At 46.5% G+C, this 14,405-nt stretch overlaps 1 protein-coding gene across 7 annotated transcripts in view; it reads left to right on the forward strand.

The window, feature by feature from the left end:
* THOC5 (THO complex 5) overlaps window positions 1-14,405 on the forward strand; it is a 33,907-nt gene that overhangs the window by 11,557 nt on the left and 7,945 nt on the right. For 4 of the 7 annotated variants that reach the window (XM_036823472.1, XM_036823470.1, XM_036823474.1 and 1 more), the window contains 9 exons: window positions 1,359-1,491; window positions 2,214-2,246; window positions 3,506-3,583; window positions 4,257-4,297; window positions 4,527-4,626; window positions 7,948-8,056; window positions 11,697-11,798; window positions 12,354-12,450; window positions 12,999-13,113. In XM_036823472.1, coding sequence (XP_036679367.1) covers window positions 1,359-1,491; window positions 2,214-2,246; window positions 3,506-3,583; window positions 4,257-4,297; window positions 4,527-4,626; window positions 7,948-8,056; window positions 11,697-11,798; window positions 12,354-12,450; window positions 12,999-13,113 — 808 coding nt within the window. The remainder of the gene's footprint in view (window positions 1-1,358; window positions 1,492-2,213; window positions 2,247-3,505; window positions 3,584-4,256; window positions 4,298-4,526; window positions 4,627-7,947; window positions 8,057-11,696; window positions 11,799-12,353; window positions 12,451-12,998; window positions 13,114-14,405) is intronic. The other 3 variants (XM_036823473.1, XM_036823475.1, XM_036823477.1) reach the window with 1 other exon arrangement.

Here is a 14,405-nt window from a genome sequence, read left to right on the forward strand (position 1 = left end):
TATACTAATTGGCTTTTGGAGTACCTCATTTGTGAAGGGCCTGTTAAAGTCTTTTGCTCATTTTTCTGTTGGGTTGCCCGGAATTCTTTATATTTTCTGGAGATGAGTCTTCTGCAGATATCTTTCCTTTTCACTTTCATAATAGTATCCTTTAATGAGCAGATGTTCTTAATTTTAATACGATCTAGTTATCAGTCTTTTCCTTTCTCTGTCCCAAGGTCATGGAAATATTCTCGTATTTTCTTATAGAGCCTTATTGTTTAACCTTCCACATTCAAATCTATAGTCTTCCTGGAAGTGAATTTTGTATATAGTGTGAGGTGAAGGTCAGATTCTTTCCCCACAGGTATTCAGCTGATTCATTTATTGAAAAGACCATTCTTTCCCCCACTGTTCTGCAGTGCCATTTTTGTCATAAATCAGATATCTGTATATGTTTGGGTTTGTGTGTGCGTGATCTAGTTGTCTGTGCACCAATATCACACTGACTTATTACTCTAGCTCTATCAGAAGTCTTGATGCTCAATAATGTAAGTCCTACGGGGCTTCCCTGGTGGCGCAGTGATTGAGAGTCTGCCTGCCAATGCAGGGGACACGGGTTCGAGCCCTGGTCTGGGAAGATCCCACATGCCCCGGAGCGGCTAGGCCCGTGAGCCACGATTACTGAGCCTGCGCGTCTGGAGCCTGTGCTCCGCAACGAGAGGCCGCGACAGTGAGAGGCCCGCGCACCGCGATGAAGAGGGGCCCCCGCTTGCTGCAACTGGAGAAAGCCCTCGTACAGAAACGAAGACCCAACACAGCCATAAATAAATAAATAAATAAATAAATAGATATATATAAAAAAAAAAAAAAAAAGAATGACTGCATTCCACCAGAATGGACACATTGTAGTATGCAGTAACATTTAAATAATGTAAGTCCTCCAACTTAATTTTTCAGGATTATCTTTGTTATTCTTGGCCTCTTTTATTTACATGTAAGTTTTAGAATCAGCTAGTCTATTTTCATCTGCTGGGATTTAGATTGGATTGCATTGAATCCATAGATACTTTGGGGAGAATTGACATCTGGGCAGTATTAAGCCTTGGAGGCCATTAACATGGCATATATCTCCATTCATTTAGATCTTTCATTTCTCAGGTGTTTATGTAGAGGTTGACACACTTTTGACATTTAGGTATTTGATGTTTTCTTGATGCTAGGCGGATAGTATCTTTTTTTAAAGTTCATTTTCTTACTGTTTTTTGCTGCTATCACTTTCATAAATAAAAAACTGTAACTAAGTAACTAAGAAGCCACATGTTCCTGTGTGGACTGCCTATAAAAGAAAAACAAAATCCCTTCTTCCCTGCTTGCAGGCTTCCCTACCGGTGCAGGAGTACCTGTTTATGCCCTTCGACCAAGCTCACAAGCAGTATGAGACAGCCCGACACCTACCACCTCCCCTCTATGTCCTCTTTGTCCAGACCACTGCGTATGGGCAAGCCTGTGGTGAGTATGGGGGCTGGGCAGGGAGGGGCTGTGGGAGCAGCAGCTGTGGCCAGTTGAGTCATTTGGAAGCAACTCCTGCTGAGGAAAGCTCCTGGCCCTACTCAGAAGCCCTCGGGTGATAGATGCTGCCTCCCCTCTGCACTGCCCAGCATGGCTGCTTTGACCAGCTGGCCTGAGGCTGGACTAACCTGATGGGCATTTCAGAATGGATGGCTTTGAATCTTTGATGAGCCTGACTGGTCGGCTGTTGTGTTCAGTGCCCAGGCAGCCTATCTGGCCTCCCAAGCGCTCACCCCATCAAGGCACGCTTGGCAGGTGGATCAGTGCCTCCTGCTCGCTTCAGAGAGAGGGTTTGGTGAACACAGGTCCCAGCCAGCTGTCTCAGGCTTTCACCAAGCCCTGGAACAGGCTGTATGTCGTAACAGTGAATTACGGAAGGAGAGGAGGTGTCCTCATTAAGCTTGAAGGCAGCCCATGACTCCACTAGGATTTTGAGAAGCTTTTAGAGATCCTACCTTTTGCCCTACTGCAAGCTTTCACCCAGCACCTAAATTTTTCTTCCCTACGCCCACCCCACTGCATCAGACAGACACACGTTGCGCCAGTGCATGCCTCTCCTCCCAGCCATGGGCATCAACACATTACTGTCTCTCTTCTTGTGTCTTCCTGGTCCTTTTCATCCTCTCCCTCCCCATTCTTCTCCCTCCTGTTTTCATCATCAGCTCATATGAAATCCTCCCAGCCCCCTAGACAGGGTGAGTAATTTTCTTTTCTTTTGTGTTTAAAACCCAGCATGTTTCCATTCCCATTTTACTGTAGAATTCCAGGAACTAGTCAGAAGAACAGTCTAGCATTTGCCAGTGTTAATGGGGGCAGCTAGCTTGTTTGGGATGAGGTGTGATGGTTCATGAGGGTTGTCAGAGATAAGCAGTGGTCAGCCACTTAGGAATATCTCAGTGGCCTGCCACTTGGGGGAAGTTTGTCATCCCTCTTTATGCACTTGAACAAACCCTTTCAGGCTCCTGTGACTCTCTGCGTCTCTGTATACCCTTTTGAATGGAGAAGGAAGGATGATGGCCTATCTGATCTCTCAGCGCTAGACCCACGGAGTTGCACAGAGGCAGGCCCAGGCATCGCTCATTGAGGTGTCAGGCCTGGTGCAGGGAGCAGGCCACTTAGCTTTGTGTTTGAGACACCAAGCTCAAGTTGAATAGACTTGGTCTTGAATCCTAGCTTATTTACCTCTTGGCTGTTGTATCTAACTTCCCTGAGCCTTAATTTTCTCATCTGTATATGGCTAGAGTAATAGTATTGCTCCTATAGGATTGCTGTGAGGATTAAAAATTAATTTTTAAAAGTAATCTTATAATTAAAATTCAGTCCTCCTAGCCCAACTGGGCAGCCACCATTTGTCAAGTCCCTGTTTCATAGGTGCAGAAACTGAGGCTCAGAGCAGTGACATAACTTTCCAGGTTGTAAGTTTGGGAGTTGGTTGAGCAGAGACTCAGGCCGGGACTGGACTGCAGGTTCCAGGTTCCTGCCCACTGTCCTGCTGCATCCCAGTTAAATGTTACGGTACCAGGTGCTTGGTGTAGTGCAGAATAGAGAATAAGAACTGAGGGGAGAGCTGTCGTTTCCAGAATGTGGACAGTTACAGGTTCTGGATGAGAACCTTTAAGACAGTTGGTAGAGTTGTGCCGTGTGGCTTTAGGCCATCGGTTTGGATTTCTGTGCCTTGGTGTAAGCCTGAAAAGAGAGGCATTCACCCCTAGTCTCAGGTGATGCTTGGCCAGGAATCTGCATTTTGGGTTCCTTGTTTTCAGTAAATAATGGGAAAAAGACTTAGGTTTCCCACCTTGCTCCTCTTCATCTGGAGAAAGGACTTTTGCCCTCCAGCCCCGGTCAGTAAGAAGCTGTGACAGAGGCAGAGGAAGTGCAGCCCCAGGGCGGGCCTACTCGTGTAGCCTAGCTCCTTCTCTAGCAGCTTTCACAGGAAGCTGTTTCTTGCTCTTAGATAAGACGCTGTCTGTGGCGATTGAAGGCAGCGTGGATGAGGCCAAGGCTCTGTTCAAGCCTCCCGAGGACTCCCAAGGTAAGTGGTGGTCAGGATCCTCCCCCACGTCTACCGTAGCTGGTTCCAGGGATGCCAGGTCACCACCCAGGGCCAGTGCTGGTCCTTTGGTAATTAGCCGTACTTGTTCTGTGTGGCAGGGAGCTTAGCTTTAATGTCTTAGTGCTCGGGGTAGACAGGGAAAAGCACTGCCTTTGGATTTCAGCCTGCCTCTCACTAGCTCACTGATCCTACGGAAGTTCTTTAACGTTTTGGAGCCTCAGTTTACTCTCCTGTCAAAACAAGATAGTAATACCTCATGTAGAATTATTATGTGGATTAAATGAGGTCATGCATGCAGAGCCCTTAGCATCGTCCTCAGCACACAGTAACCCCTCAAATTATATGAGCTTCTGTTATTGTTGTTTATACTACTGTTACTACTGCCACCACCACCACCAGTGGAGGAGCTTGTGGTCCATAGGATGACATTAAAAATCACTAAAGAAAACCAGGGGTGATGGGATTGTAGGTCATTTTTCTTTTCCTTGCATCACTCTGTTTTCTATACTGAATAAGAAGCAGCAAATTTATTATTTATTCTAAAGAAACCCATTTACAAAAGCCTGGGCCCTATTACGCGCCCTGGGTTGAGGTGCTCTCAGGAGAATTGGGAGCCCCCTCACCTCGAGCTGCCTTCTCTCTGTCGCTGCAGATGACGAGAGTGACTCGGATGCTGAGGAGGAGCAGACCACGGTGAGAGTGTGGGGAGTGCTGAGCGGCTGCCCTAGGGGCCCACTAGTTGGCGGGTGCCATCCTCCCTAGAAGCAGAAGAAAGAGGTTTAAAAGAAAGGGAGGCTGGGATCCTGGCAGCTGGAGAGCTGAAGCACGGGTCTCGGTGGTGAGGCCTTGGCCAGCAGGGAGAGGGGGATGGAGGAGATTCCCATGAGCAGTGCTTACCAGCTCGACCCTTTCCTCTGTCCAGAAACGCCGGCGACCCACACTGGGAGTTCAGCTGGACGACAAGCGCAAGGAGATGCTGAAGAGGCACCCGCTGTCCGTCATGCTGGACCTGAAGTGCAAAGGTCTGGCTCCCCTTGGTCTGGGGGATCTCATAGCGCCTAGGAGTGCAGCCAGCTGCCGCTCTGCGGGGTCCAGCAAGCTGATGCCTCCTTGCCCAGGAAAAGATTCTGGTTTCATATTTCGGTTTTCCTGTGGTGTTCTTCATGGAGTTTGATTTTTTTCCCCCTCCTAAGCCATAACTCTGAAAACATAGCAAAAACATCAGACACATTAGGGATGCTTGATGGAACTACACCTCTTTCTGAACTTGACAGGTTAGATACACAGAACAAGTTGCCAAGAGTATGCAGGCTTTGAGTAAGATGACCAACCTGCTTAATTTAATAAATATAAGTAGAACTTTGTATTTTGCAGAGACGATGGGTTTTGAAACTGGCTTCATATGGGTAAAGGAGCACATGGTAAAGCATCCCAGCAGGATAAGAGTTAGCAGTCAGCAGCCTTTAAAACAAACTAGAATTTGGTCACTAACTTCCTTATCCCATAGAACATTGAAGAACGTTTTTAAAAAGTCTTAAATTCAACTAAGGAGATAAAGCAATGCGATGTTTTGGTAGGAGGTTGTGTTTTATTTTGTTATGTTGTTTCTTTGTTTATTTTTAACTTCTAGAACTACCCTAATGTTTTCCAGGATCCCCCCCAGCCCACACACCACACACACACACGTGATGGTGGCTTTTTCTTTTTTTTGGCCACGCAGCTTACGGGATCCCAGTTCCCTGACTAGGGATTGAACCCAGGCCACAGCAGTGAAAGCGCCAAATCCTAACCACTAGACCACCAGGGAACTCCCAAAGGTGGCTTTTTTAACCATCCTTTTGTAACTGAGCAATTTATTGACACATTAGTTAATTAATTAAAATTTAATTTTTATTTTATATTGAAGTATAGTTGATTTACAATGTTGTGTTAGTTTCAGGTGTACAGCTAAGTGATTCAGTTATACATATACATATATCCGTTCTTTTTCAGACCCTTTTCCCATATAGGTTATTACAGAATATTGAGTACAGTTCCCTGTGCTATCAGTGGGTCCTTGTTGATTATCTATATTATATATAGTAGGGTGTATATGTTAATCCCAAACTCCCAATTTATCCCCCCTCCACGTTTCCCCTTTAGTAACCGTAAGTTTGTTTCCGAAGTCTGTGAGTCTGTTTCTGTTTTGTAAATAAGTTCATTTGTATCATTTTTTTTTTAGATTCCACATATAAGTGATATCATGTGATATTTGTCTTTCTCTGACTGACTTACTTCACTTAGTATGATAATCTCTGGGTCTATCCGTGTTGCTGCAAATGGCATTATTTCATTGTTTTTTATCCATTCTTCTGTTGATGGACATTTGGGCTGCTTCCATGTCTTGGTTATTGTGAATGGTGTTGCAGTGAACTTTGGGGTGCACGTATCTTTTCGAATTATGGTTTTCTCTGGATGTATGCCCAGGAGTGGGATTGCTGGATCATATGGTAGTTGACACATTAATTTATGTACTGCTTTGTATCTTATCTGATTTTTATGTTGTGGACTTATTAGAAAGATAACTGAACTGCTAAGACAACATTCTTCTTGCTTCTATTAAATCCAGCCAGGTTCTGTGTTCTGTGTTCTGAGTTCCAGTCTCTAGGCCCCAAAGAGAGGTGCGGGCTTCTGTGTTTCATTCATTCAGAACCTTTTGCTCTACTCCAGACCTACTCGGTCAGAATCTGCATTTTAAAAAGACCTCCAGATAATTCCTATGCACATGAAGGTTTGAGAAGCATTGGTCTAGGTGACTCAGTATAATATGACAAAACTACTCAAGATAAAGCAAGTTGCTTTTGTGAAATAGGAACACATTGGCATCAGTACTCATAAGCACAGAAAATGACAAGCCCAAATGTAAGAGTAGCAGGCAAAAATCAGAAATCTTTGAAAGGTTGTAACGTGAGCATAGTGCAATAGATAGATAGGAAGAAAAGAGATTATTTTGGGGGTCAGGTTTAAGTGAGATGAGACATAACTGATGACCATTGTACCACACCCTACCATCATATTTATGATTACAGTTAGTAATATTAAGTTCCTTACAACACATAAAAGCACCAGTTAATGAGCCTTCATTGGCAAAGATGGAATAATCAAGCATTCAAACTGATTAAGCCTTAAGATGAGTATGGCGTTGCTAGTGATATCTAACATCAGATAAGTTAGATAAATTGGTGTAAGCCTACCTCAGAAATCCAAAATTTCCTTTCTGTAAGATTTTGATCTTTATTGAAACACTTTGTAGTGGGTGAAAATAAAATTTTCTGTTCATCCTGTAAAAAAAAAAAAAAAAAAAAAAAAAAAAAAAAAAAAAGAGTTAGCAGTCAGATGTAAGTTTCCTTCTCACCCCAGACTTCCAGACCCTGGTCCTGGTCATTACCTCCAAGGGCAACCATTGTGACAGTTTCCTATGTATTTTCAAGAAATAAACTATGCATTTAGAAGCTTTTACGCAAGTATATACTTATCCCCTTCGCCTTTTATTTTTTACATAAATGGAAACACTCTACACATTTGTCCTCTCTTTGCCTTTTCATAAAAAATTTTTTGAGATAATTTTAGACTCAAGAGTTTCAGTGATAATACAAAGATTTCGCACCTCCTTTTCACCCCAGTATCAACATCTTAACCACAGTACAGTTATCAAAATCAGTGTCAATTTCATTGGTACAATACTATTAACTACCAAACTTATTCACATTCCCCTGGTTTTTCCACCAGTGTCCTTTTTCTCTTCCAGGATCCAATCCAGGATCTCACGTTGCATTTAGTCGTCATGCCCCTTAGTCTCCTCCAGTCTTTGCTTGTCTTTCGTGACCTTGACACTTTGGAAGATGAGGTTTATGTATTATGTAGAAAGACTCTCAATTTGGGCTTGTCTGTTGTCTTCTCCTGATTAGACTGAGGTTGTGGGTTTTGGGGAAGGAATACCACAGATGGCAGTGTTCACCGTCACGTCTTATCAGGGGTCGGAGGTATCACTTCGTCTTGTTACTAGTGATGTTAACCCAGATCACTTGGTGATCCCTTGATCGCTTCCTTTCCATGTTGTATTAGAAGCAGAGTCTCTAAGTCCAGTCCACACTCAAGGGAGGGAAATGAAGCTCCACCTCTTGGAGGGAGGAGTAGCAAAGAATTTGTAGAGACTCTTTTTTTACTCAATGTTAAGTTGCCATCAAGTTGTTTTTGTAGTGAAAGATCTTAAAAGTCTTGTTGACTTTCCTTTCTATAATACTCTTGACGCTCTTCTAGTGTTGAACTCATAAATGATGTCTTCTTTTCCTCCTCCCCTCCAGATGACAGTGTACTGCACCTGACTTTCTACTACCTCATGAACCTCAACATCATGACGGTAAAAGCCAAAGTGACAACCGCCACAGAACTGATCACCCCCATCAGTGCAGGGTATTGGACAGGTGCTGCGGGGGGTGGGGCGTGGGAGGGGGTGTGGTGGGAGCCTTGGTGCTGGGCTCCTCTCGGATCCTCCCTCATCTGGCTCTGAGTGGAGTTCACGGCCACACTGGCTTCTGTTGTCACGTCCACACAGCCCCGAAGTCCTGGTACATCACAGGTATTTAGAAAGCACTCACTGACTTGAATTGGTGAAGTCCTCTTACTACACAGCAGATGCTAGAAGTGACTACAGCCTGTTGTAAATTGAGTGGGCAGGGCACCAGCTTTTACACCAGTGGAAAGAGTGTGAATGTGAAAGTGAGATTTGGCAGACCTTACCAGGTTGACAAATTTAGGCCTCTCTTTTCTTGTCTCTTTCTGTCCCAAGGTGCTGGGATTTCACTTTGTAGCTCAGCTCAGTCCCAGGTTGTCCCTACCTGGGCAGCGGGAGGAAGACTGGCGGGTCCCTGTGGGGGTCTTGAGGAGGGTGAGCAGAGGCACGTAGTGGCAGCCACAGGTGGAGCATCCCCAGAAAGGCCCTGACTGTGGCTGCTTGTTCCACAGCCAGCGTGGGAGGAAGGGAGGATGACCGAGAGGGCCTGGGGGTGAAATAGGCTCACCTGGCCTGGCACGCCTCCCGGCCCTGCCCCACCTGCTTCCAGTGAGTCCTCACGTCAGGTGTAGAAAGACCAGTGAGGGAGGCGTGGGTCTGGTACCTGGTGGGGTGGGACTCTTCCCAGGCCTGCCTGATGGTGGCGTTTCCCCTGGGTTTTCAACCCTGCACTTAGAGTCCACACCCCCTTCAGGCTGCATCCTTGGTCCCTGTGCTTGAGAGTGTTGCTGGACCACCCCGAGCACTCTGGATGGAGTTGACCTTGTTCCCATCTCACCCCAGCAGAGGGAGCCCAGGACTGGCTTCTTCAGAGTGCCCGGTTGCAGTGCTGGTCCAGTGAGCAGCTCGAGGGCCCCATGATGGCCCTGGCCACAGTGGAGCTCTTTGTCGTGATCGTTCTTCCTGCTCACTTCTCAGATGTCCTATCTGCTATGTCACGGGGCTGCAGGCTGGCCCCAGTGTGCGCTGAAGCCCACTCCCCTGCGGGGCGCTGCACATAACTGTGATAGGGGCAGGACTGCAGACTGACTATGAGCTCTGCGAGTGCCGGGTCTCCCCTCACAGCTGTGTGTGCACCTTTAGCCAGATTACCTGGCCTCTGAGTCTGTTTCCTCACTCTGGTCATTAATTAGATCCCCTCCCAGGGTGGCTGTGCCAGTCAGGTAAAATGCTTAGCATAGGTGAAACACTTGGTAAATGACAGCCGTGTTTGTCATCATCACATTTAACTCTCACAGTAGCTCTACAAGGTGAAGAAACTGAGGCTCTGCAGAGTTAAGAGGCTGCCCCAAGGTCATGGGTAGTGCGTGGAGAGTGATGATTCAAAGCCATCCGGGCCTGTGTACCATGGTACTACGCTACTGTCATTGCCCTGGTCCCCAAAGAGGGAGGAAACCCAAAAGGAAACACCACCCTGAAGCCAGGATTAGCTCTTTAAGGGCCTTCAGGTGTTGTCTAGCTCATCCCCCTATTTTACAGTTGGAGAAACTGAGTTCAGGGGCATATATCCAATTATGGAAGTTCTGGGCCTAGACTTCAGACTCCCAGCCTAGAGGCCTTTGCTCAAGGCTGCTTTGGCCCCATGGAGACACCATGGTGTGTGGTTTTATTTATTTATCAACTAAAACAGGGATACTTTTAAAAAATTTCAGTTTAATCACGATATGACACTAATTCCTTAATATCAATTATCTAGTCAGAGTTCAGATTTCCCTGATTTTCTCATAAGTGTTCTTTGTTAGTTTTGTTCTTACAGTTTGGGTTTTGAATCTGGATCTTTTTAAGGTCCATGTTTTGTAGTTGGATGAAGCTTCTTTCAAGTGTCTTTCCATCTGAATGTCCTGCCATCTTTTATTTGTTGAGGAAAGTAAGTTGTTTGCTCTGTAGGTTTCCCCCAGGCTGCATTTTGATGATTGCATCCCTGTGGTACAATTGAACGTGTTACTCCCTCCCCCTGTATTTCCTGTAAATTGTAGGTAGAGTTAGAGACCTGATCAGATTCCATTTTTAGCGGGGGAGGTGGGTGTGCAGCACTGTGTCAGAGACGTTGCGTGATTTTATCAGGAGGCACAGGCTGTCTCTATTTTTGAGATGTTAGCAGCATTGACGACTGATGCCAGGATCTCTTAATTCATTAGGAAATTCATGTTTTTATTATAAACATTTTATTCAGAATTATATGAACCTTGCTGAATTTTCCTCAGGAAATTGTTTTCCAGAATGATCTCCATTAGGCCACTTTAATTCATTAATCAGTTTTTCATTAAGGCATTGAATTATTTTTAATTATTTTCCATTTCCACTTTACAAAGATTTTAAAAATCTCTTCTTTTAAAACTTTATAACAAAGACGAGTAACTGAATAGTTTTTTGAATAGTCATATTTTTATGAGTATATAGCCTTCTCTTTAATGGCCATTATTTTTACCAGATTCAGTTGTCCTGAGCCACATATTGCAGATGGAAATTTTGTCGAGAAGATTTGATTCTTCCATCAGGTTTCGTCCATTTAAAATCCTAATCTTGTGCATTTTTATCTGTTCTGTTTCATTTTGGCTGATTCTGTATATAAGTAACAGTCACTAAACATTGGCTAAAAGACTGACAATTATTCATTTTCTAGCTGGTTCTCTGTGTGAAGCAGCGAAGGGGACAGAGACCCTCGGGGGTCGTGGTGGTGCAGGGAGACGCTGTCAGGAGAGAGAGCAGGGCAGAGCCAGAAGCTGCCACCCTCCCGGTGCTAAGTTCCTGGAGGCCTGCTGGCTCAGAGCAGCAGTTTCCGCCTGAGTCACTCCTGATGCTGTCCCTGGAAGGCGAAGGGGAGCTCCCATTGGTGAAGGGAAAGGATGGGCTTCATTGACCTTTGTGATCAAATTACTCCATTCTGTCCCCATCTCCTCTGATTGCCACGTTTAATTACATGTTCAACCATTGTGAGTAGGTGGCTGTGGCATCACCGTGTCTCTCTGCTTACAGCACTAGGTCACCTTGTCTCCAGTCTATGTGATATATCTTTTTCTGGGAATTTTAAAGGGGACCTATTTCTGTGATAGCATGAGATTTGGTAAAAAGTGAGATAGGCACAATATCAAAGCTTCACATTGGATCTCTCTGGGGTAGAAGGAATCTGTTTTGCTCCTATGAAAATTCTGATTATTCCTATTGTGTCACAGGGCTTTGCTCCCCTGAGGAAAAGGCTCTGGTCACCATGTAACTCTTGAAGGGACAGGTTTCTTAAAAAATTGATGGTTAAGAGTATTACTGTCTTTGATGGAATAGAATAAATCCTGGCTCCAGCACTTACTAGCAGTGTGATCTTGGACAAGCCATATCTTTTAAAGCCTTGATCTTCTCCTCTGTAGAATGGAAATGATGATACTCCCTACCTCATAGGGTTATGAGTATCTGATGACCTCAGGCATATAAAGGGTCTGGCTTTGATCATCAGTGAGAGGGGACGTTATCACCGCCAAATGCCCACGTCTGCATCAAAGCAATGGGTTGGCCGGCGTTCTCACTGCAGTCTTTTCCCTCTTCCAGTGACTTGCTGTCTCCTGACTCAGTCCTGAGCTGTTTGTATCCTGGGGATCATGGAAAGAAAACTCCAAATCCAGCCAATCAGTATCAGTTTGATAAAGTTGGGTGAGTCAGCAGCATTTCCTCCTCTCCCAGCCTCTCTGCTTCTGAGTTTCTCCTGTGGCTCAAACCCAAAGCTGGAGACCTGTTAGGGCCAGAGGCCTCCCAGGGGGCAGGGGAGGTGGCGGGGCAGGAGGGAGTGCTCTATCCAGAGAAGAGAACACATGCCTTTTCCTGCTTATGAGGCCATGGAGGGTGGGGAAGGGTGGAAGGATCAAAACTCTGGGAACGTGATAATAGATGTATTTAACATTTTAATTTTCTGAGGATTAAAATTTTTAAAATATTTTATAAATTGGTGGACTGATGAAGAGATCAAGTACACTGCCTTTTTATTGAGATTTGCTAATGAGTTGAAGGCTGCCAAGGGAAAAAGAGAAAAGTGACTAGGAGAGATGAAATTCGCAGTAGGAAACTGATGAAGTTAAGAGGCTTTGCTGGCAGCTGAGCCTGTGGGACCGTTCTGTTTTGGGGGGATGAGAAGGTGGGAGGAGGGATATATCCGGGGACCACTGCAGAAATGACTTATAGAATCATTTCATTCTGTGTTCTTTCCTGCAGCATCCTGACTTTGAGGGACTACGTACTTGACTTAGGGCATCCCTATTTGTGGGTGCAGAAGCTGGGTGGCCTCCACTTCCCCAAAGAGCAACCCCAGGTGTGTCCACTGATCCGGTCCCCTTGGCTGAGGACCTCTATTTCTCTCCTCCCATACAGACTCCAGAAGGGCTTTGGGACTTTGAACTAGCAGAATGCTATCCCTCTGGGCTATGATCTATCTTCCCTCCACTCGGGATACTAAAATGTCCAAGGCCTACAAGTGTTTAGGTACCTTTTGCCTTTGCCATGAGCCTGTTAGCCCTCTAGGTCAAAGTAACTTGGATCCTTGCCCTGCGTGCAGTGCGGCTCCAGGTGCTTTCACCCCTTGGTCTTATGTACGAAGGTGCCAGAAATGAACCCCAGGGGACCTGGCACCTTAGCAGAAGCCTTCCTTTTCCACAGCCTCTCAAGATCTCAGCAGCTTGTATCGTTCCTGTTGGGACTCAGCCTCTGGCCTGTCACAGCAGGGAAACCCGGCTGTCCCCAGAAGGCATCTCAGGACGTGGGTGGTCCAGGCTGCCACAGGCAGGCAGGTCCTAGGAGAGGGGGGTGCCTGGAGGAAGGGATGGGGAGCTACTAACGCGTGCCGCTCGCTGTCCTCCACAGCACACTGTGATCGCTGACCACTCGCTGAGCGCCAGCCACATGGAGACCACCATGAAGCTGCTGAAGACCAGGGTGCAGTCCCGCCTGGCCCTCCACAAGCAGTTTGCCTCCCTGGGTAAGCTGGTGCTAGTTAGGGCTGTGGCCTGAGAGCCACTCAGACAACGCAGGGACAAAGACCACGGAGCCCTGCACTCAGATTTCTTGAATCCTGATGACAAATCAAAGCGGGCTGGCTTTCTGGCTCTTGTTGAGCAGAGGTGTTAGCTGGGCCACTGGGGAGAGCTGTAGGCCGCCAAGCAGAGGTCTGAGCTCCCCTCAGGGCCACCAGGGCTGTGTCAGCCCAAAGCCTTTTGGGGGCCCAGGTTAGCAGATTGGTCAGGAGCATCATGCTAGGTCAGTGCACGTCAGACTTTGATGTGCGTTTTATTTTTTTAAAAAATATTTTTTTTTATTTATTTATTTTTGGCTGTGTTGGGTCTTCGTTGCTACGTGCGGGCTTTCTCTAGTTGTGGCAAGCGGGAGCTACTCTTCGTTGCGGTGCACGGGCTTCTCATTGCAGTGGCTTCTCTTGTTGCAGAGCACGGGCTCTAGGCACGCGGGCTTCAGTAGTTGTGGCTCGCGGGCTCTAGAGCACAGGCTCAATAGTTGTGGCACACGGGCTTCGTTCCTCTGCGGCATGTGAGATCTTCCTAGACCAGGGTTCGAACCCGTGTCCTCTGCATTGGCAGGCGGATTCTTTTTTTTTTTAATATAAATTAATTTAATTTAATTTATTTATTTATTATTTGTGGCTGCATTGGGTCTTTGTTGCTGCGCGCGGGCTTTCTCTAGTTGCAGCGAGCAGGGGCTACTCTTTTGTTGCGGTGTGCAGGCTTCTCATTGCGGTGGCTTCTCTTGTGGAGCACGGGCTCTAGGCGTGCGGGCTTCAGTAGTTGTGGCACGCGAGCTCAGTAGTTGTGGCTCGCGGGCTCTAGATCACAGGCTCAGTAGTTGTGGTGCACGGGCTTAGTTGCTTCACGGCATGTGGGATCTTCCTGGGCCAGGGCTCGAACCCGTGTCCCCTGCACTGGCAGGCGGATTCTCAACCACTGCACCACCAGGGAAGCCCCAGCAGGCGGATTCTTAACCACCGTGCCACCAGGGAAGTCCTGATGTGCGTTTTAATAGGAGCCTAATTCATTCCAGGCAGCCAGAATCGTGCTGGGAGAAGAGCCATGAGCACAAGACAGAGCCCTGCTTTTGTGGAGCTTATGCTCAGCTTACTTGAATACAGCTGTCCAGGGATCCACACCTCATCCCTCCCCTGACACCTGAGCTGACATCCTCCAGGGTGGGGCTGAGCCCCTGTGTTTTCCATAATGTCCCAGGTGATTCTGATGAGCCCTTGACCAAGATGGTGGCCACGTG

Source organism: Balaenoptera musculus, chromosome 14, assembly GCF_009873245.2.
Source record: "Balaenoptera musculus isolate JJ_BM4_2016_0621 chromosome 14, mBalMus1.pri.v3, whole genome shotgun sequence".
Lineage (NCBI taxonomy): Eukaryota > Metazoa > Chordata > Mammalia > Artiodactyla > Balaenopteridae > Balaenoptera > Balaenoptera musculus.